This window comes from Lontra canadensis, unplaced genomic scaffold (genome assembly GCF_010015895.1).
Source record: "Lontra canadensis isolate GAN:19392208 unplaced genomic scaffold, GSC_riverotter_1.0 scaffold94, whole genome shotgun sequence".
Taxonomy (NCBI): domain Eukaryota; kingdom Metazoa; phylum Chordata; class Mammalia; order Carnivora; family Mustelidae; genus Lontra; species Lontra canadensis.
This window is the reverse complement of record NW_022631088.1, coordinates 7,037,581-7,064,521: the sequence shown is the minus strand read 5'-3', so window position 1 is coordinate 7,064,521 and position 26,941 is coordinate 7,037,581. Positions and strand designations below refer to the sequence as shown.

Genomic DNA, 26,941 nt, shown 5'->3' with positions numbered 1-26,941 from the left:
CAACTGCTGTTGCTGAATCTCAACCTGTGCTCTGAGGGCAAAGGGTCGGGGGTCTCTGGGGGGCTTCAGAGCTCTCCAGCTACCACCAGACTCCTCACCTTGACCCCTTTATTCTTTGGGTTTATGCCTTTCTTTGTCACAAACCACATCCAGACAAAAGACAGAGGCCATACCATTCAGGAACTGTGAGTCCCTGAGCGAGGGGGGAGGAAGGGTGCGCACCTGACTCCCATCTCCCCGGTCCAGTCCTTTCCTGTCCTCTGCAGTCCGGGTTTGCACCTGCCTGGTGAAAAGATACTGAAGGCAAATGCATTTAACAACTCAAGCAGAGAGGAGCTCTGGGAGGAATCAAGCTGTCCACACACAGCACTGGGTCAGGCAGGATTTAAAGTAGCCGGTTCTTAGCAGGCTCACTTTCAGAGCGTCGGGGCCACCTGCATTCAGGCCACGCAGGGAGGGAGGCTGGGACGAGCTCCGCGACCCCCATCTCCCTCCGCATGCACCCCCCTCCCCACCACAGCCTCCCGGGCCGTGGCTCAGACCACAGGTAGCAAACATCGAGTGGGCATCTTGGCTGTGCTTCGGGGAGAGCCACCAATTGCAGCCCGGGGAGAGGGCCCCCGCCCCGCAGAGTTACCGAGACTTGGTGGGGGTGGGGGAGCTTGCATTCCTTTCGGAAAGGGGTTCCATGGGTCTGAAAGGACGACTTTCTTGTGCTGTTCTCGCCAAGGGGACCCAGAACGCTGTAAGATGGGAGCCTGCCCGGCCGCAGAGGCAGGTCTGTGCAGACGGTGGCGCGAGAGGCGGCTGCCGCGTCTCAGCCCCGCTGACTGCAGCGGCAGGGTGACTTGCCAAAGGCCGCCAGCGCTGATCGATGCGCCCAATCGGACTCTTGCAAACCCGCGCGGGTTTCCTTGGGCTTAGGGTGTGTGTGACTGTGAGTGTGTGTGTTTGTGCGTGTTTGGGGAGGGGATGGTCACATGACCTCCAGTCTCCAATCTGGGTACCAATTAAGCCGAGACCCGCCAAGAGGGAAAATCGATGAGCGAAGGGACCACTTTGCCGGGGCCTTGCCAAAGACTGCGGAGCCGGAGGCCCGGAGAGGGCGAGCCCAGTGCACCCGGAGGAGAGGCGAGGGCACTGTTCGCCCCGGCTCGGCCACTGGGGGCCGCAGTCACCTTCAGCTCCGGGAAGCCGGGATACGCGAACCCCGCTGGAGGCTCCCGCCGCCCGGCCGCCTCCAGCGCGCAGCCTCGACTCGCTCTCCCCCGGCGCCGCGGCCGCGATCCGGGACCGAGCGACGTCGCCGTCCCCGAGCTCTGGCTGCGCCCCCACGCCCGCTCTCGCTCGCCGCAGCCTCCAGCCGCGCCCCTGCCCGGGCCCGCCCCTCCGTCCCCGGGGTGCGCGCAGTCCCCGCCCGTGCGCCCCGCCTGCTGCGCGCCCCGGGCGGGCGACCGCGAGCCGCGAGCCCGGCTCTCCGCCGCCGGCTGCCCGGCCCGCGCGGCTCTCTGCCCCCAGCCCGTGACGCGGCGCGCCGGCCGAGACAAAAGACCGCGGCCGGGCCGCCCGGGGCCATGCGAGCCCGAGCCGGCCGCCCCCTGCCCCGGTGCAGCCCGCGCGCCCGCCCCGGCCGCCGCGCGCCTGCCCCGGCCCCGCTTGCAGCCCGGTGGGCGCCGCGAGGCTGAGGGCGGACCCCCGGGCCGGGTGGCGGGAGCTGCAGCCGCCCCGCCCCCGGGCGCGGACCCCTTGCTGCCCCGGGAGCCCGGCCGGGGGCTCGGAACCTTCCCGAGGCGCGGCGTTGGAGGCCGAGCGCAGCGCCGCGGGAGAGCAGAGGAAGCCCCGCGGGGGCCTCGGAGGTAACTTCGGAGAGCCCGGGACGCGCGGGGCGGGGGCTCACGCGAGCGGGTGTGGGTCCGGGCGACGCGGGTCCGCGAGTGCCTGCGGTGGGGCCGCCGCACGCGGGGGGCCAAAGGGGCCGGCGGGAGCGCCCACCTTCCTCGGCGGGGCTCCCAGCTCTGCGGGCCGCGGGGCGCTTGGCGCTGCGCCCTGGGCTTGGTGGAAAGGTGTTGGGGGTGGGGGTGGGGACTGCCGGGCTTCGCCAAACCTGGCGGTGAGGTCAGGGATCCGGGAAGGGACCGTGCAGTTTGGGGCAAGTTTTCGCGGCTGAAAATTCTGTTCTGGAAAACGATATTTGGAGGGTTAAATATGTGAGCTGGGTGTGCAAAAAGCCCGACACATCAGAGGCGCAAAGTAAGACGGAAAGCCCGACAAGCCCCAGGTGGACCAGCCCGCGCACCCGATTCTTACACTGACGTTTCCAGTCACGTAGAGGTGGAAAGGGATCGTTCCTCCCGGGGAGGTGAGAGGTTCAACTTCACCTGCCAGAAAGCACAGGAGCCAGGCCTGGGTGGCGGGTGGTGCGCCCTCACATACGGTCTGATCCGTGCGTATGCAGACGCTCCTCCAGATCTGTGCCAAAGCGAGGACTGCGAGTGTCCCCCGCGGGATCCCATCCAGCCGGAGTAATCATCTGTCTGCTCCCCGGGGTGCCCAGAGCTTCCCATGGCATCCGGGAAGCTTGACTGTGACGGTGCTCCGTCAGCACTGCTCTCAGGGACGAGTGTAGCTGTTCAACTGCTGTGCACACGTTTGTGCAGACGGAAGCCGAGGGAAACAGCCAGAGTCTCGGCTGTAAACAACAGAGGTCTGTCTTAAAGAGCTTTCCATTTCCCTTGTGGATGGGGTGATTTCATCAGGAGGGGACCTAGTGTGTACCGCCACCCCCGGGGCTGTGACCTGGCGCTTCCGGGCAGGGCTCTGCTGTGATTTTAGGTACCATGTGAAGACTTGCCGTGAGCCTGGCAGCGGCTCCTGGGCCCTTAGGCTCCCCTTCCTCCCGCAAACAAGCCACTGCCATCCCCTCTCTGGATGGAGAGGGTCAGTAAACGCCCCCCCCTTTCTGGAATCCACTGGGCCTGCCCTGCGGGTGGGAGCCAGCCAAGGGCTGTGGCCACAGATGGCTTTTGGAATGAGCTCTGGGCCCCCGGCTCCTTTCGAGCCTGCCACAGTGTTCCGAGCACCGCCGAAGTGCCAGAAGACAGTAAGAGAGCCTCGGGCTCCTGGCACTGTAGAGCGACTTGCACGACCCCCGTTAATGGGCTTCCTTCTTGTGTGGCAGAGGAGGGCGGAGGCAGGAGCAAACTTACAGTTTCTTCGTTGCTTACTGGAGCCTGGAGGGAAAGCCTTAGCTGTCTGGTAAATAGTCTGATTTTTACCGTGTGTGTCTGAGGTTTGTATAGATCAGGGACTTTATGAAAATACACATCAGTTGCCAGGGAAAGACGAAATCAAACAGTTTATTTGCATTTCTGATGATTCGGTGAGGAAGTGTTGTAGAGCACTTAATACTTGGAGGACAGACAAAGCGTTCTTTGTTGGTGGTATGTTCTCTCTGAGTTTAACATACATAATGTCTTCTTTCCCTGGCTGGCACTAGAGGCAACACTGATGAGACTCTGCGGCTTCTAAAAGCCTTTGGATTTATTAACTCCCTGATACTCCCTCCGAGGGCAAGGCTCCACCGAGGCCGTCTGTCCTGTCTCCATCCACAGCACACAGGACTGGTCTCGGGGTTCAGGGGTCCCCACATCAGCCCTGTCTCAAATCTTGACAAATGTGAAGCAGAGACCAGTGTTGCAATGAGGGCTTTGTGCCTGCGGGGCAGGCATCTGCGGGGTGGCGGCGTGGGGGAAGGGGAGGGCCCTGCTCCCCACTCCAGCCAGGGGATGATGGGCATTCTCAAGCTAGCTGGGGGAACCTTCCAGATTCCTCCGCAAATCTGTGGCTAAAGCCCCATGGATTAGCTCTTCCCACTGACATTTGGATCGCAGTTTTGGGAGCTTACCTGCAGACCCAGTGTCCACTGACATGAAAGAGAAAAAAAGGGAAAGAAGAGGAACAGCATTACGGAGTTTAGAGACGCGCAGAGGCAGCTAGGGCCAGACTCAACTCCAGCCGCCTCTCACTCCTCGAATGACCTTGGGGAGCTCCTTCACTCCCCTGCTCGCCTGTTTTCCTGTGTCGGAAAGGAGAGTGCACCAGATCAGATCATGGACATCCCCCCTCTGTTTCTCTTTTAAAATTGAATCTTATATGACTGTTACGTATACGGAACGGATTAAAGAGCGGGAAGCCACCCGACGGCGGCTCCCTCCCAGCCTGACTCCAGAGTGCCCTTCTGGAACTGCTAGCAGCTCCCCAGAACACACTTGGAGGGTCCCGAAAGGCTTCTCTCTAGAACATGGCACGTCTTCTCCCCGAGTGTTGGAAGCAGACACTGTGGTGATTCCATCCTGTGTTGTGTTTCCCTGGCTCCTACTCCTTCCGGTTGGCTGGCCGTGTCCCCAGCACGTGAGTCCCCTAACTGCTGCAAGCCCTAAATTTCCCAGGTCTACCCTGTGCCCAGCAGGTGAGCAGTTGCTTTTGGGTCCTTGCTGGACAGATGAGCAGATAAGGAGCTATTTTGACGGAACCGTGACTGATGGATGGCTGGGCTCCGGCGCTGTGTGAGTCGTGAGGGGGACTTGGATTTACCCGTTGCTGTCTCCGGTGTCTAGGACACCGCGTGGCACGTTGTAAGAAAACCTTTCCTGTAGTCGGAGCTGCTAAGGAGGCTTTTTCGAGTTCCAGCATCGGGGGTGGGGTCCTGCACATGCACACACGTGGTTCCTTCTGACGGCAGCTGCTGGAGGCGCCATAGGGCTCATATCCTGGTTCCTCAAACTTGAAAGCTCTCCGAAAAAGGGCCAGGGAGCTCTGCTCTTGGGGTTGTACGGAGCCTTCATTACAGAGTCATGATTGGCTAAGTCGTGGTCCATTGACTCAAGTTCCAGTCACTGTCCCCTCCCTGGCACTGGGGCTGAGACCAAAAGTGCCAACCCTCTAATTACCTGGTTGGGCCCCCTTTAAGGCGTGGAAGGTAGCTCACCCTTTTCCCCCTTTCCCTCCACTCCAGTGACAGGGAGAGCTCTGGGAGGTGGCTGCCCCCTCAGTCTGAGTCCCCGATCAGAGATGACCGGGAGCGCAGACCCCAGCCTACTCACAGTGGACTCGTGGCCTGGAGAAGAATTCAACCGTTGGGGTTTTGAGCCACTGGAGTCTGGGGACTGTTTGTCGCTGCAGCAGAACCTGACCTGTCCTGGCAGGTGACGGCCTTGGGCTGACGCTGCCTTTGGATCAGAACCCATCAGGGGGATGGTTGGTTGCTGAGACGGCATTTTATGGGGAACAGCCCTGGGGTGTGGACACCGGGCTGAGGACATGGTCACCGTGAGCTGGTTGGAGAGCGCACTTGGTGGCATACCCACGTTGTTCTTTTAGGGAAGGACCACGATGACCAAAAGCCCAGGGCTTAAGCCGTAATGTGCTGGTTTAATGGTTCAGGGGAAGAAAGTGAGTCTGATTAATGTGTTCACCGATCAGGGAGGCTAGAGGCCAGGTAATAAAGGGAAGCTCTTTTGTGACATTGGAATTAGAGCGAAGGGGGTCTGTGGGATGAGCTGAATGGCCAGTGACACGTGGCTGTGGCCTGCTGATGTGTCCTTCCTCAGCCGGGGTGGGAAGCTGCCCGCCAGCTGGGCTACACGCGTGTGCACGCGCCTCACTGAATGCCAGCCTGAGAGCGCGCGCTGCCGGCCGTGCTCACTGTGTGATTTTTCTGGGGCCCTGGGGTCCGTTCGTGCATGCCCTCCAATGAGAGCTTTCATGACAGCCTTCTCCCCTGGTGGGACAGTGGGGACAGCGCTGAGCCCGCCCACATCTACTTTGCCTCTGTGGGTGTCCTGTCTGCTGCGTCCTTCCCTCCTGCTGCTCCCGTTCTGTGCTGGGGGCCCTCATGACCCCCCCGTGGCTGACGGGCAGGGACGGCCCCATGGCACCTCTGTGAACATTGGGATTTCGAGAAAAGAAGGTTTTTTGCAGGAAGCTACACACGCAAGGGTTCTGATGACTTGAAGAGACTTCAGCAAACAGCTGAGAAAACAAGCCGAGAAGGTCAGCAGGGCAGTAGGGACGGGGGCGAGTCCTGCGAGGACGAGGGGCTGCAGCCCTCATGGAAGCCTGCGGGGCCTCAGCAGCGCTGAGAAGCGACCAGGAGACACCGGGCGCGGGCGGTGTGTGGAGCTGAGGGAAGTGGGAAGTCATTCCTCAGTGTGAGGGGCAGGGGCAGGGGGTGGGTGGGGCGGACAGTGAGGGGACAGGGGGTGGGCGATGAGTGGGGCGGGCCGTGGGCCGGGTCGGCACGAAGAATGGGCGTGGGCAGTGGGCTGTGAGCCGTTCCTCTCTGTCTCCATCGCTATGGCCCTTCTGCTGGTCTGCTTCTCCCGCTGGGTTGGGAGACCCTGGAGGCGTGGGACAGCACCCATCACCGTGTTGCCCTGGGACTGGCACGGCGTCCGGCACAGTCTGGGTAGATCGGTGTGCACTGTCGGGTGAGGGAGGGACTGACCGGCCTGGCACGTGACTCACAAGGTTCTCTGTGGGGATACGGAAGGCCTGACTCTCCAGCGGCCGCAGGAAGAAAGCATCGCGATTCGGTCCCCCCACAAGCTCTGTCTGAGTCCACTGCATGGTGCGGCCACCGGAAAGATGGTCAGGTCCAGGCTGAGGGAGAGACCTGTGCTCTGCGCGCCAGGATAAAAAAGCTCCTGGAGAAGCACATGCGCCAGTCGGGAATTATTTAAAGAAGAACCACGGGTCCGCGGCACCGAGGTGCGACCTGTCCGGAATTCCCAAGCAGCTGCCACCATCCCAGAGCCTCCTGGGATCTTCATGAATATGGACTTCCTGGCTTTGCCCTGTTGGAGTGTCTGGGCTGAGAACCAAGCCTGGGTTTACCCCACATTTGCAGGTGCCGTGGCCAGCCGCATGAGGAGGGGCACAGAGAATTGAGCCAACACTGCGAGTCACAGAATGTTTCCTGCAGCCACATCCCATCAACAGGGAAGGGGCGGTGGAGGGGGGGTGTTGGGGGTGGGGTGGGGGGTGGGAGGAGCCACCTGCAAATCCCCGGAGGAGCCCTTCCCCGGGGCCCTGACGTCTGCCTGGCCCCTGGGTCCCTAGGGAAGGGGGAGAGGCTGCCTTCTCTCCGGGGGGCCACCACGCCCACTGGCTCGGGGCAGGGGTGCTGTGAGCTCCAGGAATGGGGAGAGGGATGAGGCCGTGTGGCCGGCCATGATTCCGGGATTTTAGGATGTGTTTCTGGATTACGGCCCCGGGGAGCCCTTAGTCCCGCACCAGCAGTGGTCTCATTCCCCATGCGTGCCTGTCGGTAGAGGTTTCCTCTCTATTTTGGGTTGGATTTTATCAACTGGAGCAAAGCATTCGCCTTTGGAGAAGGATGGCAGGCTTCCAGGGACGTCTGCTGCACGTGTGAGCAAGTGGAGGGGGTGAGCCTTCCCTCCCTCCACGTGCTGGGGTGGCCGGGGTTTCAGGCCCGCTGCTCCAGGCCCCGGTGGGAGGCCCCATAAGGAAGAACTCCCAAAGCTGCCCACGGGCCAGCCTCCCAGCCCCCCTGACCACATTATGTCACAAGGCAGAGGGGGCTTTGCAGATGTGAGGAAGTTGAGGACCCCGGGAAGGGGGTCATCCCGGCTATCTGGGTGTCCGGGGGTTATCACGACAGCTTGTAAATGGGGAGGAGAAGGCAGACGACTCGCAGAGGGAGCCATAGTCACTGGAGCCGGGCTGGGAGCCTCGTAACTGGTGGCTTTGGAGATGGAGGAAGGGGCCAAGGGTCGAGCAAAGCCGCGTGCAGGAACCAGGAAGAGGGCAAGGAAAGGGATCCGTCACTAGAGCGCCAGGGAGGAATGCTGCCCCGCCAATACCTGGGTTTCAGCCCCGTGTGGCCCGCTGGGGACTTGTCTCCTCTCTCGATGGCAGATCGGGGCGGCGTCGAGCCTCTGTGCTTGTGGTGATGTCGCAGCTGCAGGGGACGCTGATACAGGACGACGTCCGAGATGGTCTTTGTCTGCCACGGAAGTGCAGGGAGGCTGACCCGGAGGCAGAGCTTGATCTGACTTCTGAAGGGGTCTGCACCGATTGTCACCTTGGTCGGCGTTTCTCAAATCCTAGAGTTCTGCCCTCTTGAAATGGCTGAACCCATGGAGCCTGGTTTGGGAAACAGCAATAAAAGTTCAACATCATTGCCAAAGCACTCAGGCTCGGGAACTGCAGAGCTCGACCCGGCTGTCAGGAGGCCACACACGGGATCTGGGATGTGCGTTTAGACTTATTGCTGGGCTGGAAACAAATAGTTAACTCAAATTAAAACAAAACACAGAAGTCATCTGGTCCAGGGCCTCACCTCTCCCTGGATGGTCAAAGGGAGGAGGCTGGTTTGGGGATGATTTCAGGAGAAGAGAGGGGAAGATAAGGGACTTCCTACTCATTATTAATATTTTGCCCTAAAATGAGACATGAATGATGCCTGAGCATTAGGAAGCTATCTTTTGGAGACATTTTGATAAAGAAAATAGTTATTTTGGAGCAAAATATTGTATCAGAGATAATACGGTAATACATATTTCTTTGCACACTATATTTTATAAAGTGCCTCCATGGCCAGCCAAACATGCCACTCGTGCTTCTGCCTCAGGGCCTTTGCACAGGCTGTTTCCTCCACCTTTCCACCTCATGGAAAGAAAGTAGGCACATGATTTGTTTCATACATATCTGGGGACTTCATTCAAATGCAGTCTTTTCCCTGAGGACTTCCCTGACCATCTTTTTAAAATTGCAACACCCATCTGCCCTGTCTGTCCTCCTCTCTTTCCCTCCATAATGCTTTCTACCTCTACAATACTACACATTTTACATTTATTTTGCTTATTATCTATCTCCCCACCTAGGATATAAGCTTACTAGGGTATTCTTGTTTTGTTTTAATCTGCTCTATATCCTGCTGTATTTCTACCTGTTAAACTAGTGCCTGGCATGTGCCAGTTACAAAATGAGTATCTTTTGAATGAAAAAAATGAATGTCTCATTTGAGCGTCTTAATGATCCCAGGAGGAGGAAGTGATACCTTCCTTTTCTAGACGAGAAAGCCAAAGAGCAGAGGTGATAATTTACTCCCCAATTTACATTTCTGGGATCTGCCTGTATATCTTTTCCTCTTTATTTTTCATTAGAAAATGAGATATTCAGAACATTTAAGTAATACAGACCTGAAACAAGGAGGAAAAAAACACCCAGGGACGATTATTACTAGTTTTGGTATGTAGAAGATATTATATATAGACAATTTTATATCGCATTACAATATGTCATTTAGTAGCGTGCTTTTTAGCTTACAAATATGCCATTAACATTAAATGCGTCAATAATAAATATTTGCAACATGATTTATTCATGGCTGCATGGTATTTCAGCATACTGATGTGCTGTAATCTTACATGACCAGTTGGATACAAAGTTTATTGGTGAAAGTTTCTTCTTATAAGCAACATTGAAGAGAAAATATTTGTAGCACTTTTTTTTCTTTTTATACTTATCCAATGATTTCCTTTGGAGATGTACTTAGGAGTATCGATTTTTAAATTTAAAATTAGGTATAGGGGTGCCTGGGTGGCTCAGTGGGTTAAAGCCGCTGCCTTCGGCTCAGGTCATGATCCCAGGGTCCTGGGATCGAGCCCTGCATGGGGCTCTCTGCTCAGCGGGGAGCTTGTTTCCCCTCTCTCTCTGCCTGCCTCTCTGCCTACTTGTGATCTCTGTCTGTCAAATAAATAAATAAAATCTTAAAAAAATAAAATAAAATTAGGTATATTTTCATTTTAGGTGTTAAGTTTTATTTTAAATTTTACTGCTGATTACTTCCTCTAACAGTCACACAAGTGTGTACCTCTCCAATGATAGATACATGGGGGTGCCTTCTTTTCCACTGTTGACCCCCTCCCTTGATAGCAGTACTAGCCTTCTTAACCATTACCAATCCAGCAAGCAAAAAGCCCATGCCTTATACCGCTTCTGCACCTCATAAAGAAAATATCATTTTAGATACTTTCTTTAGATTTATGAATTATAAGTTAGTCAAATTGCTGTTTTAGTTTGCTTTACTGATTATGATGTGCACTATTTTCTTTGCCTTTCTTTTTTTGTAAATTCACTATTTTGGGGGCTCTTCCTTCTTTCCTATTAGTATTCAGAGATTTCAGTAAGATGCTAAAAGGTTCTGCAATCCAGTTTTTTCCCCCAATTTTTGTGACCCTTATTGGTGTCGTAAGAAAATAATTTCCATTTACCCCAGCTGATCAGTCTTTTTCTCCATGATTTCTTCTTCTTCTTCTTTTTTTTAAAGATTTTATTTATTTATTTGACAGAGAGAGAGAGCACAAGCAGGCAGAGAGGCAGGCAGAGAGAGGAGGAAGCAGGCTCCCCGCTGAGCAGAGAGCCCGATGTGGGGCTCGATCCCAGGACCCTGAGACCATGACCTGAGCTGAAGGCAGAGGCTTAACCTACTGAGCTACCCAGGCACCCCTTATCCATGATTTCAATTTCTGCAATTTCTGGAATCTTGTATGTACGATGCTTACACAACCTCGCATTATCTAAATCCTGACTCAAATTTCCTTCTTTTTATTTCATTGGTAATTTCCTTTTGGTATGGCAAGGACTGAGTGCTAACTTAATTTTTCACCAATTAGTTAACCAATCATTCCCATAATATTTAACTATTGATGCATTTACGTTCTGCAGAATAAACCGTTGTTTTCTCATTGACTCGAAAGGCTACCTTCATCATATGTGCCGTCCTTACCTACATTCCAGTCCGCTGCTTGTCTTTCAGTCTCCAGTGAGTTAGCCATCACATTGTAAATGCAGGAGCTTTGTAGCAAGTTTTAATATTTGGCTATCCAAATAGATTGACATTTGACCAGAACACTTCACTAAGTATCTCAAAGCAAACAACTTGACAGGGTTCCCTCCAGCACACAGGACCTGTCACTGCAGAAATGCAAAGACAATGAAGCATGAACAACAAGCAAAACACTGTCTTCTCGATTTTCTTAGTCACTCACCTTGACAGCCTCATTTATAAGAATTTTCTTTTGGGGGGGGGTTCCTGGGAGGCTCAGTCGGTTGAGTCTCTGACTCTTGATCTCAGCTCAGGTCTTGATCTCAGGGTCTTGAATTCAGGACCCACACTGGGCGCTATACTAGGTGTGGAGCCTACTTAAATTCGTGTTCTTTTCTTTTGCCTCCGTTTTGACAGGGCTAAGTGGAAACTTGTTTTTCCAGTTTTTAAAATGTACTTTACCTTTTAGTTAGTACATCTTTTAAAAAGTGACTAAAAGGGGCGCCTGGGTGGCTCAGTCAGTTGAGAGTCTGCCTTCAGCTCAGGTTATGATCCCAAAGTCCTGGGATCAAGCCCCACATCTGGCTCCCTGCTCAGCGGGGAGCCTGCTTCTCCCTTTTCCTCTGCCTGACGCTCCCCCTGCTGTGCTCTCTCTCTCTCTCTCTGTCTGTCAAATAAAAGGACTGAACATTACCCAACTTGGGAGTTCACATTTGATCATTTTTGCTTCCCTGCTTTTTTTTTTTTTAAAGGAAGAGTATGTGAAATTTCATGTTCTACCTGCTGCTCCTTGTGTTTCCCTCACTTGCTCCTCACCCCGCTAGAGGGAGGACTCCCTCCCTAGGGTTATGGGGATGGCCATGCACTGGACACCTGATGTTGGACAGATGAAATTGACGGTAGTTTGTATATCATGTATTCATAGCCCAGAGGAGGAGGACATGGGACACACGGGGTTTGAACTTGGCTCCATTGGCATTATGGGACAAGAGGGTGAAGGGACCCCTGGATCCTGTGGGATGTTGTGATTGGCTTGTTTGAATAATTCCATGGCTGGCAAGTTACCAACACCTACTACTCAGGAACAGGTAGGAGCTGTGCCTGATCCCCTTGATAAGGAGAGCTGTTTGGCTAGTGGGTCTTCTCTGCAGAAGCAGAGTGTGGAGGCCGTGAGGCCCTCCTGGTTTGACCAGATGTCAAGGCAGCACAGAATGTCGGGCCTTCGTTTTAGGTCTTACACCACATCGTCCTTTCTCCCCTCTCTTTCTCCAAAGGAAACCGTCATCCCAAACCTGGCATGTTTCATTTCCATATATGTTTTCATACTATCCTTTTTATATAAACATTCCAAAACAATGTATATATTTTTTTCAAGTTACATCAATGATAGAATACATCCATTTGCAACTTTCCTTTCCATGCATCTTTGTATTTTTTAAGTTTATCCTTAAATTTATTGTAAATAAATTCATTCACATTAGCTGCTGTATAATATTGGTGATATGATAAACCCATATTTATCTCTTTCCCACTGTACTTCTTTACTATTAAAAAATGTTTTTAATAAGCAGTTTTGCCGGGGCACCTGGGTGGTTCAGTGGGTTAAAGCCTCTGCCTTCAGCTCAGGTCATGATCCCAGGGTTCTGGGATTGAGCCCCGCATCGGGCTCTCTGCTCCGTGGGGAGCCTGCTTCCCCACCCTCTCTGCCTACTTGTGATCTCTGTCAAATAAATAAATAAAATCTTTTAAAAAAATAAGCAGTTTTGCCACCTTGTAAACCCATGTGAATGTTTATCTTGCTTTATAACTGGAGGTAGATTTGGAGGGCAATAGGATTTGCCAATCTTGAGCTTTATCTGTATTGCCAAATTTCTTACTCTTTGCCAGGTACTCGTGCATATAATTCAGTCATGTGATATTGGTACTAGTATCATCCCCATTTTCAGCTGAGGAAACTGAGGTGCAGAGACTCATAGTGCTCAAGTCACCCAGCCAGTAAGTGGAAGAGCTTGGATTTAAATTTGGGCAATTTGGCTCCAGAGTCTATGGTCTTTAACTAGTGTACCATTCTGCCTATAACAAATGCCAGCTGTATTCTTATTTGGTTTTGACTGGTATGCCTTATTTTATCTTTATACTTTCAACCTTTCTGTGACAACAGGTTTAGGTATATTTCTCATAGGTGGCATTTGGCTGCAATATATTTTTTTAATCCAATATGAGAGTCACAGTCTTTTGAACTGTTAACTGTAGCCCATTTACATTTATTGTGATTTGATGTATTTGGAAATATTTCTGTCATCTTGTCATTTTTGCTTATCTTAGTTTTTCATTTCTTCTTTATTTCTCTTATTCCTGATTTTCTATTAATTGATTGAGATTTTATTTATTCTGTTTTCTCTACACTAGTTTAGAAGTTCTACATTAAGTTCTATAATTTCTTCCTGTTCTATTGGTGGTTATCCATAAACTGTTTTCTAATATACATTTTTTGAGTTAACATCTAAATTTATTAAACATCCTTTTCCTACTCCTGAGAATACCTGGTAATGCTCAAGAAGTTTTAACCTTGATTACCATCTCCCATCCATTGTAGCTAAAAAAACAGTCATTAATATGGTATTACACAATCGATACATGTTTAGAATTAACTATATGTTTACTAATTTCTTTTTTCTAAATTTGCTTTTTTTCCCCAAAGGAGCTTCTTTTGTAGTTTCTACAGTAAGGAATGTGTCTTCAGTTTTAACTTTAATTTATGAATAATTCGGTTTTTTTCAGGTGATAGAATTATGAACTGTAAGTCATTTTTCCTTAACACTTTAAGAATTTTGTGTCCATGTCTTTTAGTTTTTCTTTTCTTTTTTTTTTAACTCTAAAAGGACCAAGAATTCTGGACATCTTTTCATAGAATATACACAAAATGTGGATTTTATACATAGACGTCAGTTTATCTAAAAAATGCTCCAAATTACAATCTCATCTTTATAAAACAGAATTGTCCCCTTTAGTTTTTTTTTTTTTAAAGATTTATTTATTTCAGAGAGAGGGAAAGCAAGAACATGAGTGGGAATGGTAGAGGGAAAAGGAGAGAGAATCCCAAGTAAACTCTGTTCTAAGCACAGAGCTGGATAGGGGCCTTGATCTCATTGACCCTGAGATCATGACCTTAGCTGAAACCAAGAGTTGGACACTTAACTGACTGTGTCATCCAGTTGCCCCATCCCCTCTCCTTTTTTTTTTTTTTTTTTTATTATTCCTGAAACACCCGTTTTTTGTTTTATTCTTTTCTCGGTAATTCATTCCCTCTCCCGACTGCCTCACCCACTTTTGGGCTTTCTCTCTGCTTCTGGTACTCTTCAGTTTCAATATGGTGTGCTTTGCTCTTTAAGGGTACATTTATTTTTATAGGTCTTATTTGCAGTTTTTATTTGAATTTGAGAACTCATGTTTCCAATTTGTGAACATTTCTAGACATTGTTATTTTGATCATTGATTTTACACCATCCTCTCTTATCTCTCCTGGAATTCTTGTTAGGCATTTGTTAAGAGTTCTCCTGTGCTCTATGTCTTTTAACCCTGATTTCGTATTTTTAAAATCTTTGTATTTCTCTATGCTGCATGCTGATAGATTTTCTTAGATTTGTCTTCCAGTTCATTGTTTTTCTCATTGCTTATGCTATATGTTATTTGATTTGTGATTTGTGATATTTTGATTTTTATTTCAGTGACTATTTTTATATTTCTAGGGGTATTGTTTGGTTCTTTTCCAGGTCTCTGTGTTCTTTTTTCACAACGTCCTCTTTCATTTGGATTTCCAAAGATTTTAAAATATCTTTTCTAGTTTAAAATATATTTACAGATTTTTTAAGATTGCTGTTCCATTTTGTGATGTTCTTAAAGTCCTAATGGTCCTGATTATTTTGTATCTGATGACTCTCACTCCCTGTCGAATATTTTCTCTTGTGCATTGTGATTTTTTGAACTATTACTCAGAGTCAGTGCATGTGGCTTCTTACCTCCACAGGGCGCCGTGGATTGTCCAGAGCAGTTCCGCATTTGCCTTGCTTGCATCCGGGGGTATCGCCAGCATGGAACTGATACTATATTAATTTCTCAGCTCGAGAGTTCTTGAACCCTGTGGCAACATAAATTTTGGCCCCAAAGCATTTAAGGCTTTGCCCTGCTTTACAATTCAAGGAGTAATCTTTTCCTCTATTTAACTCAGAGGCCAACAAGCTTCCTTGTTTCCTGAGCTCATGAACAGATTTTTTTCTATATTTCGTATTTTCACACAGAGTTAGAGAACAGTCCTTCAGGGGTCCCAGCTCCAGGCAGACATCCATGTTCCCACTCGCCATCTGGTGGAAGCCTCTTGTCTCCTAACTCAGTGGGAACCACCTGCCCCACCTTCCCCACAGCAGCCACATTACCAAGGCTCCTGCTCACCCCATGATTTTCAATCCTTTCTCTGTTACTGGCACCTGGACATTCACCTGGCTCTCTCTCAAACTTAGCTCCACATGTTTAAAAAAAAATGTATTTTATCCAGCATTTGTAGGTGTTCATAATGGAAGGTTTCTCACATTTTCTAAGCTTGCCTTCTCACCAGACCTGGAAATTGCTTCATAATGTCCTGGTTTCTTAGGCAAGGGCTTTGCACTACGGTTGAGCTTGGGGTGGGGAACACGTCTGGGCAAACAGAAGGGCAGCTCCTCCCAGCTTTCGTCGCCGTCTTCAGCAGACTGTGTGGAGGAGAGCTGTCTGCGAGAGGGAAAGGGGTCTCCATTCAGCTGGACGTTTTGTTGTAGGCGACACAAGGAGATGCAGACTTTCCGGACCACACATCTCAGGATGCTCACTTGCTGCCTCCCTTTTCCAGTTTCCCTCAATCCACACTGAATCACGGCAGCAAACGCCGTCCTGGAAGCAGACAACATCCAAACCACAAGCGGGCCAGCACTCGGGCGGGAGCCACCCGGGGGCTGCAGAGGAGCTGTGCGGCAACGTGTGAGCCGGGACTGCCGCGGCCACATTTCATCACTGCCGTCATTTTGGCTTCTGAACAATCAGGATATGACAGCCCGTGGGAAAGCCTGAATGAGAACCCTTCATAACAGTTTCGCTGATCCGACTGAAGGTTTGTGTCATTCATTCCCACCAGATCTGAGGGCTGTTGGCAGAAGGGAGACGGAGTCTGTAAGGCAGGTGAGGACAGCTGAGTCTGCCCAGAGCTTCCCGCGGCAACCCCGCGAGCCCCCAGCGCACCCCCGCTCTTCTGCTCTGTTTTGGTCGGTTGGAGTCAGAGGTCAGCACTGCGAGCTCTGACAAATGCGTGAGGCTCTGAGGGGGTGAACCTTCACTCCAGCCGCAAGGACCAGACAGCAACATCAGTCATGGCCAGAGGGGGACGCGTGAGGGGGTGGGGAAAACATCAGGCGTCTGGGGCCTGCGCTTCCCAGAGCCACAGACTGGAGGCCGCCTTGGATGGGAGTTGGGAGAGCCTAGAGCAGGCTGTGCAGATCGGGAGGCGTTCAAGGGGCAGATGGTGTGGGTCTGTCTGTGCATCCCGTGGCTGAGAGCTCACCCCAAGCTGCACGCCTGGTGTTCTCGGCTCCCACCAGCGCCAGAATCAAGTCCAGATGCCGCCCGGCAGCCCAGCTCCCACCGCTCCGGATGTCTGCTTGCGCAGGTCCTCCTCCCTCTCTCCGTCTCGCCAAGCGGACTCTGCCCCACCACCCCTTCGAGCCTCCCGCCCTCTGCCTGGAACGCCTGCTCTGTCCCTCCCTGGCCATTCATAAGCCCCCAGATCTCACTGTCAATAAAAGTGGAGTCAGGTGAACCAGATCCCATTCTCCCCAGGACACACAGGGCCTCGCCTTTCCCAATGCCGCTTTGGGGCTGGGATGGAGGTTTTCAGCCAGGGAAGTCGTATAGGATGTGGCGAGGCTCTCCCAGGGGGGCAGCGTCGGGCGGTCCCGGGAGCCTCAGGGGTCGGCTCGCTGCGGCATGGGGCTCACTGTAGCCGCCCTGTGTCCCCCATGCGTGCTTCCTGTGGGTCAGGGCAACCGCAGAAGTGCTTGTTGGAAGAATCCAGCAGCAAACAGCCCAGTACCGTGTGCCCGGCTCCCCTTCCCCCCATGTGTTCATTCGCCGCCACTGGGATCCCTGTGTCCCCTCATTTACTTGACGTCCCAGTGCGACAGGCTGTCCCCACCTCTCACTGATGCTTCCACAGGGCGGGCTCAGTGGCCGGGCGGGCCTGGGCAGGAACAGGACCCCTCGGAGCTGTTGTCTCTTCTGCATGGGAAAATCCAAACCGTGGGCCCTACATGTCCTTGCAGACACGTGTGGGGGAGCTCGAGCCTGAGCCAGGAGCCTCTGGGGAGGCTCCCTCAGGAGGGACGGAGAACCCATTGCCAGGAGCCACCGAACTCTAACCCGGAGAAAAGACACCATTCCCTGGGGAAACGGGCTGAGCCGACCTCAGAATCAGCAGGTCAGCCCATCCGAGGGCCTTTCCAAGTGGGTGTGCCCGGGGTGAGGGTGGGTGGTGCCATGGGCTTCCACGTTCGCTGGGAAATCTCTAGACCTGGTCCGCGTGTATCAATGCGCTCTACTGCTCTTGTGATGTTTCGCGGAACTCTGGGTTTGGTGTGTTTAACTTTTCCATCAGGATGGGTTAACCTAGCTTTCCCTCCATTTCCAAGTAAGGCTTATTATTGTTATTACTGTGTGCAGATGACAAGTAGCACATGTCGGAATTTTAGAAAGGGCGGGAAGTCTCAAGGAGCACGTGATGGTACTGAGGCCGCATGAGAACAGGGTGGGTGGGGGGGGGGGCTGGGAACGCTCCGGGTCTTCTGGTGGTTAGGGTTACTGCACGAGCAGGCACATTCATCAAAGCTTCAGCAAACGCACACTCAGGGTTCGTGCATGAGGATCTGATCCCCAAAGGAAAACCGTGAGCGGTGATCGACCTCGGGTTAACGATGCGCGTGAGGGAATGTTCAGATGTCCGCGCTCTACTTCAAAGTGCATTAGAAAAAGCAAGAAGGCTCGATGAAGGGTGGATAGATAGGTCTGAGAGGGACCGAAAATTGTAAAATGTTAGTGGTGCAACCCAGATAGCAAGTATATGGGTATTTGCTATAAAATTCTTTCAACTTTGCTGTACATTTGAAAATTTGCATCATAAAATACTGAAGAACAAAGATTCCTCTTCAGGAAAAAATCCATATTTATCACCCAAACATAACCACTGGCAATATTTCAGTGTACATTGTTTTCTTTAATTTTCATCTCTAAGAATATATAACTTCCTGTAATTAAGAGCTTCTGGATTAAAACATTTATTTTCCTTTTTTTTCCCTCTCAGTATTGCAGCATGGTTTTTTGGTGCGTGTCCCCAAAAGTCCTCAATATGTCATCTTTCAAGGAAGGTGTAATTGACGTGCAAGAAAACTCACACGTGTAAGCGCGTGGTTTCCTGAGTCAGTCGGGGAAGCCCCCTGCACCACTCACAGCCAGCCCCGAGGCCGTGGGTGTGTTTTCTAGAATGTGATCAGAGTTGAGTCCTACGGGACACAGCCGGCGACTCTGGCTTCTTCAGCTTGAGCGTCTCGACTGTGGGCACCGTCCACATCCTTGTTTGTACACTAGTTTGTGCCTTTTTTTTTTCTTTTTAAGATTCATTTATTTGAAAGAGAGACAGAGAGAGAGCAGGGGTGGGGCAGGGCAGAGGGAGAGAACCCCCAAGCAGGCTCCCCGCTGAGCACAGAGCCCGACATGGGACTCGATTTCATGACCCTCAGACCATGACCTGAGCAGAAACCAGGAGTCATTTGCTTCATGGACTGAGCCGCCCAGATGTCCCAATGAGTTCCTTTTTATGGATGGGTCACATTCCATCGTAAGGACGTGCGTGGCTATCGTTGTAATGCCTGTGGAAAGTCATCCTGTACGATAGTTTCGTTCGCGCGTCCCTCGCTTATTGGAGTAGTCAAGATGGTTTATTTTTTTCACTATTATAAACGCTATCACAGCAAACATCTTTATCCATAAATCATTGTCATCGATTCCCGGGAAGGGAATTATAAAGTTGTGTGTTCTAAATATTTTCAAAGCTGATAATACATTTTTCAATTAAGAGGGTTCTCCTTGCATGTCTCTGTGTGGTTCGTAACAAGCTTGGCTCCCAACCCCACTGTGTTTGTGACCTCCCTCTGCTTTTTGATGTTGTCCCTGTAGAACAGACTGGAAGACTGTGACGGCAGGAGCCTGTGACGTCCGAAGTCATGGAGGCCAACCAGGACACCTCCCTCTTCCTGATGAAGATCTTAGAGGAGCTGGACAGCAAGCAAAACACCGTTTCCTACCAGGATCTGTGCAAGTCCCTGTGCGCCCGCTTTGACCTGTCCCAGCTCGCCAAGCTGAGAAGCGTGCTCTTCTACACGGCTTGCCTCGACCCCAACTTCCCGGCCACGCTCTTCAAAGACAAGATGAAATGTACCGTGAACAACCAGCTGTCCAAGAAGATCATGGTGGCTGCGGACATCGTGACCATATTCAACCTGATCCAAATGAACGGGGGCACCGCCAAGGAGAAGCTGCCGGCCGTCCGGCAGAAGGTGCGCAAGAAGGAAGCGTCCTTTGAGTCGTGCCGCTCGGACACGGAGGTCTGCGAGCCGATCAGCTGTGAGCTGAGCGAGAGGCCCTTCCACCGGGGCTACCCAGCCCGGCAGTCCTCCCAGGGCCGGAAGGCCGACCGCAAGGACTGCCCGCAGTTCGTGCCCGCCTCTGAGCCCAACTTCCTGCTGGGCGTAAGCAGAGAGCTGAAGGGCCGGGCGGCCTCCCTGGACCGGCTGCAGGCCCTCACCCCCCCCTACTCCGTGGCCAGCCCCCAGCCCTGCGAGATGCAGAGAACCTACTTCCCCATGAACATCGAGAATGAGTCCATTTCAGACCAGGAATCCCTGCCCATCAGCCAGGGCATCAAGGAGACCTTCGTTTCCAGCGAGGAGCCGTTCGTGGTGCAATCTTGTGTCCAGAAGAGGAACATCTTTAAAGAGGATTTCCATAATCTGATGACCGTGTCCCCCACGTTGGTTGGCCCCACTAACAAGGCGGAGGCCGAGCACAGGGAGCCCCAGGGCCGGAAGGAGCCCCACAAGACTGCCTTCTTCAACCACAGCTTCGAGGTGCCCTACAGCAGCCAGTACCTGAATGCCGTGTACTCCCCCGTGCCCGACAAGAGGCGCGCAAAGCACGAGAGCTTGGATGACCTTCAAGCCTCCACGTACTTTGGACCCACGCCGGTGATGGGGACGCAGGACACCAGGCGCTGTGCCGGGAGGCAGGGCAAGCAGATCCCCTGGCCGGCCAAAAGCTGGAGCCTGAACACTGAGGAAGTCCCTGACTTTGAACGGTCCTTTTTTAACAGAAACCCCTCTGAGGAGAAGCTGCGCTACCCTAATCCCAGCAGCCAGAGCCCCGGTTTCCCCACCCCGGACAGGCGCCCCACTTACCTGGTGCTGAAGGACCAACAGCCCATCCTGCCCGTTGGCTATGTGGCGAAACCAAACGCGCTCAGGTCTAAAGAGCTCTCGTCCCCGGTTGAGCTGGAGAAGCACGAGCCGGTCAAGAAGTTCAAAGACAAGAGCATCGGCTGTACCAGCGGGCAGCTCAGCTCGGACACCAGCAGCGTGGGCACCCAGACGGAGCAGCATGTGCTGGAGGCCAAGAAGTGCAAAGACCTGTGCGCCTCGGGGCAGACCAAGTACTGCGACAGGCATGCCACCAAGCAGTCTGACGACGACTCGGAAATCGTCAGCGATGACATCAGCGACATCTTTCGGTTTCTGGATGACATGAGCATCAGCGGCTCCACGGGCGTGATGCCGTCTTCCTGCTACAACAGCACGGGGTCCCTGTCTCAGCTTCACAAGTCCGACGGCGACAGTTCCCCCGAGCACAACCTAACCAAAACCGCCAACGGGCCTCCCGGCAGCAAAGGAGAAAAGGGCAACCGGCCTGACAACAGCCACCCCTCGGAAGAGGAGCTGAAAACCAGCGTGTGCAGACTGGTGCTCCGCATTGGTGAGATTGAGCGGAAGCTCGAGTCGCTGTCGGGGGTCCGCGAGGAAATCTCCCAGGTCCTGGGCAAGCTAAACAAGCTGGATCAGAAAATGCAACAGCCCGAGAAGGTAAGCGTGCAGATCGACCTGAATTCCTTGACAAGCGAGGCTCCGTCAGACGACAGTGCCTCTCCGCGCATGTTCCGCATGCCCAGCGGCCCCCGGGGACCCAAGCTGGAGAACGCGGCCGACTGGTACTGCTCAGACGCCAGCGGCAGCAACAGCGAGAGCCTTCGCGTCAAGGCCTTAAAGAAGAACCTCTTCACCCGGCCGTCCTCCAGATCCCTGACGGAGGAGAACAGCGCTACGGAATCCAAAATCGCCAGCACCTCCAACTCGCCCAGAGACTGGCGCACCATCACCCACGCCAGCCGCGGGGGCCTCGGGGAGGAGGACGGCAAGGACAGAGGCCCCGGGGAGAGTAAGGACTGGCACCGCAAGGCCAAAGAGGTAATCTCACCCGCGCCCACAATGCCGGGCCCTCGCGCCGTCGAAGTCCCTGTGCGCCGAGCGCGGGTCAGGAAGGAAGGCTTCCCTCCATGCGCTGGCTCTTTCCAGATTTGCGGGCTTTCTGCGTTAGAACTGGGAGGAAGGCTCGGGCGGGTTGTCTATCCCGCCGGCTTGAGGAGCGTGGGCTGCTGAAAGTGGGGTTTGGATGCGGGATGGGTGGCGGAGGCCAAGTCCTCGTGATGGGGGGCGTGGTGCAGAGGCGGGCGTTGCCCAGGGTGACGTCCTGTTCCTTCTGGGATAGCAGGGTGCAGGCAGAAGGAACGGGGTTGCCTTCCCGGCGTGTGGGGTCCCGTGTCCCTTCCCTGGGCCTCGTGGATTCACGGTGCTCCTCTTGGAAAGTTCGAGTCTTTCCATGGTAAGATCGGTAGAGGGTGAATAGGAAAAGCCAGACAAATAAGGAAATTGTTCCCGGCGCTGGTCCCAGAGGACAGCAGCTCCCCATTCGGCACTTTCCTCTGCTTGGGCCAGAGGGAGCTCACGTGCAGGTGCTCGCGTCCCCTGCAGTGGGGTGACTGGTGTCGGTGGCCCCCGTCATTCCCCACCCCCGCCCAGGCTCCAGTGACCATGCGCTGCCTTCTCAGACCCCTCCCCTGATTCTGAAGGTCGGAGACACGCCCGAGGGCCGGGGTCTGAGAGGAAGTGGCGGCGGCGTGGGCTGCCAACACACAGCCAGGTGGGAGGCTGGGACCCTCCCATGGTGCCAAGAAGGAGAAGCTTAGAAGACGCTCTCGGCGGGTTTTCAGTGTCCGAAGTCGGGGGAAAAGAGTGGATAAAAGCAGTGGTGTTTTTTTCTGATCCCAGAGAATCATCGATGTCTGTGCTGGTGGCTGCTCTGTCCTTCCGCAGCTGTGGACGGCTGGCGGGGCTGGAGAGGGGCTGGCGGAGGCTCGCCGGCTCGGTCCCGTGCAGGGGCGCACACGCGCTCACGCGCTCAGAGGGCGGCTCTCCACGCGCTCGCGCCGCCTGTCCCCTCCGGCACCTGCACGCCCTCCCTTCCCCACCTCCCCTCACCATCCCGTTCTCCTTTTTTCTGCACCAGGAGTGCGGCTGCACGTGGTCGGGGGTAGTGAGGGTGTGAGGGTTTGGTCGAGTGTGGGCCTTGGGCCAGGGCCCTCCGCATCGCGGCTGCTCCCGGGGAGCGGCGTCTGCGTGGGAAGCGGTTCCGCCGGTGGCAGGCCTCGGGGCCCAGGGAGGTCCAGCGGGTGGGAATCCCTGCAGCCCCCGTGCCGTCTGTCTGGACCTCTCTGTAACCCCCCCACAGGCGGACAGACAGTACGACATCCCCCCCCAGCACCGACCACCCAAGCAGCCCAAAGACAGCTTCCTGGTGGCACAGGTGTTCAGCCCGAGTCCCCACCCGGCCTCCCTCAAAGCCCACCTGAAGAGCAGCCCCCTGTACACGGACATGCGGCTGACCCAGCTGGCCGAGGTGAAGCGGGGCCAGCCCTCCTGGACCATCGAGGAATACACGAGGAATGCGGGCGACAAGGGCAAGCTGACTGCCCTGGACCTGCAGGTGAGCCTCGCGCTGCCCGGCCCCCCCACCCCCCGGGGTGCGGGCGGGGGAGGGGCGGCGGGGGAGGAGCCCGGCTCCGCCCCAGCCGGCGCAGGAAGCACCCGGGATGGCCAGGGCCAGCCCGCCCCAGCACCCTTCAGCTCCCCGGGCCTCTGCCACGGAATTCGGAGCTTTACCGGGCCGCGGAGCGGAGATGGTAACGAGGGGAGCGTGATGCAGCGTCTGCGTTTGTAAACAACGTGACTGATGCCCTCGCTTGGGCCACGCTGTTTGCTAACCGCACGTTTAAGGCTTTGCACCCAGTGAAGCTTCTCGTCTTGCACACAAGACCTGAGCTGAACTGTTTAGTGAGATGCACGCTGATCTCTCCTTCCACACGTAGCTCGTGGGATAAGCACGTTTGTGGGAGCCGAGCTATGGACTCTGTTTCCATACGGAGCCGTCCCCAGGTAAGGAGCGCCCCGCGAGCTCTGTGAAGGCCGCTGTGGCTGGCGGGCATGTGTTCTGGTCCCCACACGCGGGGCTGGGGCCTGGGCCCCTCACACGTGGGTGGGCAGCTCCACCTGCTCCTTCTGGCACCGCATCTGCCTGTGTCCGCGTTACTGCGGGACCTGGAGGTGTGTGTCCCCACCTGCGTATTAGCTCTGTGGGTGGTGGGGTTGGACCTCTGGGTCCCAGGATGACCATGTCACTGAGGGGCAGTGCGAGAGACGCCAAGAGGGGCTGGCCTGGGCCCGAGGCAGAGGGGCGGGGGGGCGCGGTGTGGCCAGAACGGACTCCACGGGTCCGCGGCAGTGTGGGGCTCCGGTCCAGGGCTCCTTTGCTGTGAGACCCAGGACATTCATGCCTCTGCTTGAGCGTCCGCCCCCTCAGCTGTCCGGTGGGCACACGGCACTGTCTCCCTTGCAGAGTCATGGTGAGGAATTTTGGAAAGAAGTTACTTAAAGCACCGCCATTAAGTGGGCAGTGAAAGGGATTTCGGGGCCAGTCCGTGATGCTGAGAACCGTCAGTCCCCCTCACAGGGGCTTTTCACGTGAGCTCAAGGCACAGGGACGACTGTGATCACCTCCAGCTCCCCGATGAGGAGATTGAGAAGCTCAGCCCCACCAGTGGCCAGGGACCTTTCTCCCTCGTGGCCTTTCCTATTGGTAGGGGTGTCCGGGAGCCTCAGGCCCCTGTCGTGACTGCCATGCAGTGACATTTGTTCATACTGGGCCCTAAGGGACAGCAGTTAGGGGACGCTCCTGAAGCTCGGGTCATGTGAGAGCAGCGTTAGCGTGGGGACGGTCTTCGCGGGGTCCCCAGGTGGGCACATGAGAATCCCTGTCGGTAAGGCCCACTGGAGGGCAGAGAAAGGGTGTGGGCTGGGTTTTCCTGGTTTTCCCTGCCGGAGTCTGGTGACAACAAGGTCCCTCGCCTGCGTCCCTGGAAACCTCAGTGTCAACGTTCCATCTGTTGTCACTAGAGTTTCCGTTTGCTGGAAAAACTCGTGAAAAATAGTTTATTTCACAGGCTGTCCCCCAGCCCATCAAATGTACGTACGAGAAAAGAAGATGATATCCTTGTGTTTGAGCCGGAGGGAAGGAGACACTGGAAGTGGGGTGTGTTCATGGCTTCCCTCCTTGGCAAGCTCGGGAAGGAGGGGGACTGGTGCGGCCCACGTGGCCATCGCTCGTCCTCAAGGTGCACGGCAGGAACAGGTGCACCAGCCCTCGAGGGTAGCCTCCCGCCGCTGCGGACCAGTCTCCCAGCCAGATGCGCCCACCCTGGATCCGTCTGTCCCATCTGCTGTCTGTGTGATGGCTGAGGGGGTTGGTGGCCGTAGCCACACAGCCCAAGGGCCCACGGAGGGCAGAGCTTGGTGGGGAGGGAGCTTGGGCTGAAGCGTGCAGACAGGCGTGTGTCCAAACAAAGGGAGTGGGCAGCTCGGGGAGGCTGCCGTCCCGGGGACCCTGGTGGAAGACGCTGTAGGGGGGCTCTTGAGACAGAGCACCCTGAGCTCAAGGAGAGGGTCCTCTTGCTCAGGATGGACATTGGAGTGGCTAGTGCTGCTTCCTACCCCGCGGGGGACAGGAGCCTGTGGATGTTCTTAGTGGGGAAGGGAGTCTGGGGAGTTCTAAGGACCCCTCAGCCCTGTCCTTGCCATGATGCAGTGTTGCACGGAATGCACTAGAACAGGGTTGCAAAGGAAGCTGGTGACCAGTCTGGGCCTTGAGGACTCTGGTGTCTTTCACAGCTGCTGGACTCCGCCCCTGCCCCCTGAAAGTGGCTCCCCACCCCCTGTGAACGGCCGGGCATGGCTGGGATTCCACGAAGCGTTATTGTGGACTGAGAGATCTGAATTTCATATAATGTTCATATAGTGTGAAATAGTCCTCTTTGGACTTTTGTCAACCACTGAAAAGTGTAGGGACTGTTCTCAGCCTGGGTGCTGTCCACGGGCAGGTGGTGGGGGCTGGACATGGAGCCACAGCTGTCTGCCCGGCTGGCCCGCCTGCGGGGGGGTGGTCCGCAGGTGCGGAGAGCAGGAGCAGAGGCCGGGCAGCCTCTGGGGAACCGGCACCAGTGACAGGACGTTGTCACCCTGGGATCGGAGGCCGAGGGAAGGGAGCTGTTCTGCAACCCACCGAGACCCATGGCTCGGGAGCTGGTGCCTGATAGGGACCAAGAGGCCCTTGTCCCCTGACCGGGCCCCCCTGGGTGGTCCCGGGAGCCAGGCTCCTGGGGCAAAGAGCACGGCAGGAAAGAACAGGGCTCCTCTGCAAGGTCAGGTGACAATGAGTGAAACGGGTTCGAATCACCAGCACTCTCCCAATGCCACGGTCCGACTCAGGGTCAGAGAGGTTTGGAGGGGTTTGTTTTGTGATCTTGTGTGCGTGAGACAGACGCTCATGTGCCCGTGTTTTGAGTATGAAACACGCCGAGACCATCTTCAAAACGGATATTTGTTTGCATTTCAGAGAACGAGGGGACCTCCCTTGGAATTTTAACGTGTTTGCTTTTATGTGACACTGTGTCATCGAATACTTGCTGTCGAACGAGAGCACTGCCTTTTGTGACTGGGTCGCACCCGTCCCCGGGAGGGGGGCCCTCGGCAGGACAGGCTCCTTCTGGTGTTTTTCCTGTGGACGGTGCCCCCATCTCGGGGAGCCAGGAGACAGGTTCCACGCGGCTTCTGCCCGTGGGGACGCAGCCCCAGGCCCGGGGTTGACCTGCGCACGTCTGTAGACCCTGACCCCGTGCATGGGCCTGACCGGCTCCGACAAATGTTTGACACCGAACGGGTTTCTATTTGGTTTGAGCTGCTTATCGGGAGGCACTTTGAGTTTTCAGTGGAGGCTTCAGGGAGGAGCTGGCAACGGAATCAGCGAGAGGGCAGCCGTGCCGCAAAGGGCCCTGCTCCCGGGGGGCCGCTGGGGAGACCCCTGGTCAGGGGCGGTCACTGCTCCTCCGGCCGCGGGGACAGCCTGCCCGTGGCCGCAGCCCTGTTTGCTGGCTGTTGCAGAGGAGACCCGTAGTTTCCCCGTGTCGGGACCGTCGGCACACAGGCAGCAAGGGTGGGGCGGGCGCCGGCCGTTGTGCCAAGGGCCTGGGGCCTCAGCAGCCTGCCTCAGCCCGGCCCCGCGGCGGCGGACGTCACGGTCAGCCCGGACAGCCAGCGGCGGACCGCACGGGGCCTTCGGGAACCGGTGTTCGCGGTGTCTCTAACGGCTTCTCTTCACTTCCAGACGCAAGAATCTTTGAACCCAAACAACCTGGAGTACTGGATGGAGGACATTTACACGCCGGGCTACGACTCCCTGCTCAAGCGCAAGGAGGCCGAGTTCAGACGGGCCAAGGTCTGCAAGATCGCCGCCCTGATCGCGGCCGCCGCCTGCACCGTCGTCCTCGTCATCGTCGTGCCCATCTGTACCATGAAGTCCTGA

The 26,941-nt window shown here is 54.7% G+C and overlaps 1 protein-coding gene across 2 annotated transcripts; it reads left to right on the top strand.

Moving 5' to 3' along the window:
• Positions 1–1,736: 1,736 nt before the first annotated feature.
• MINAR1 (membrane integral NOTCH2 associated receptor 1) lies at positions 1,737–26,941 on the top strand. Of its 2 annotated transcripts, none has more exons than XM_032836923.1 (4): positions 1,737–1,856; positions 19,103–21,438; positions 22,760–23,014; positions 26,744–26,941. In XM_032836923.1, exons 2-4 carry the CDS (start codon positions 19,150–19,152, stop codon positions 26,939–26,941), a joined length of 2,742 nt encoding a protein of 913 aa, XP_032692814.1. In that variant the 5' UTR covers positions 1,737–1,856; positions 19,103–19,149. The 2 variants fall into 2 exon arrangements, with proteins under 2 accessions (XP_032692814.1, XP_032692813.1); XM_032836922.1 differs by lacking the exon at positions 1,737–1,856 and adding an exon at positions 16,041–16,060.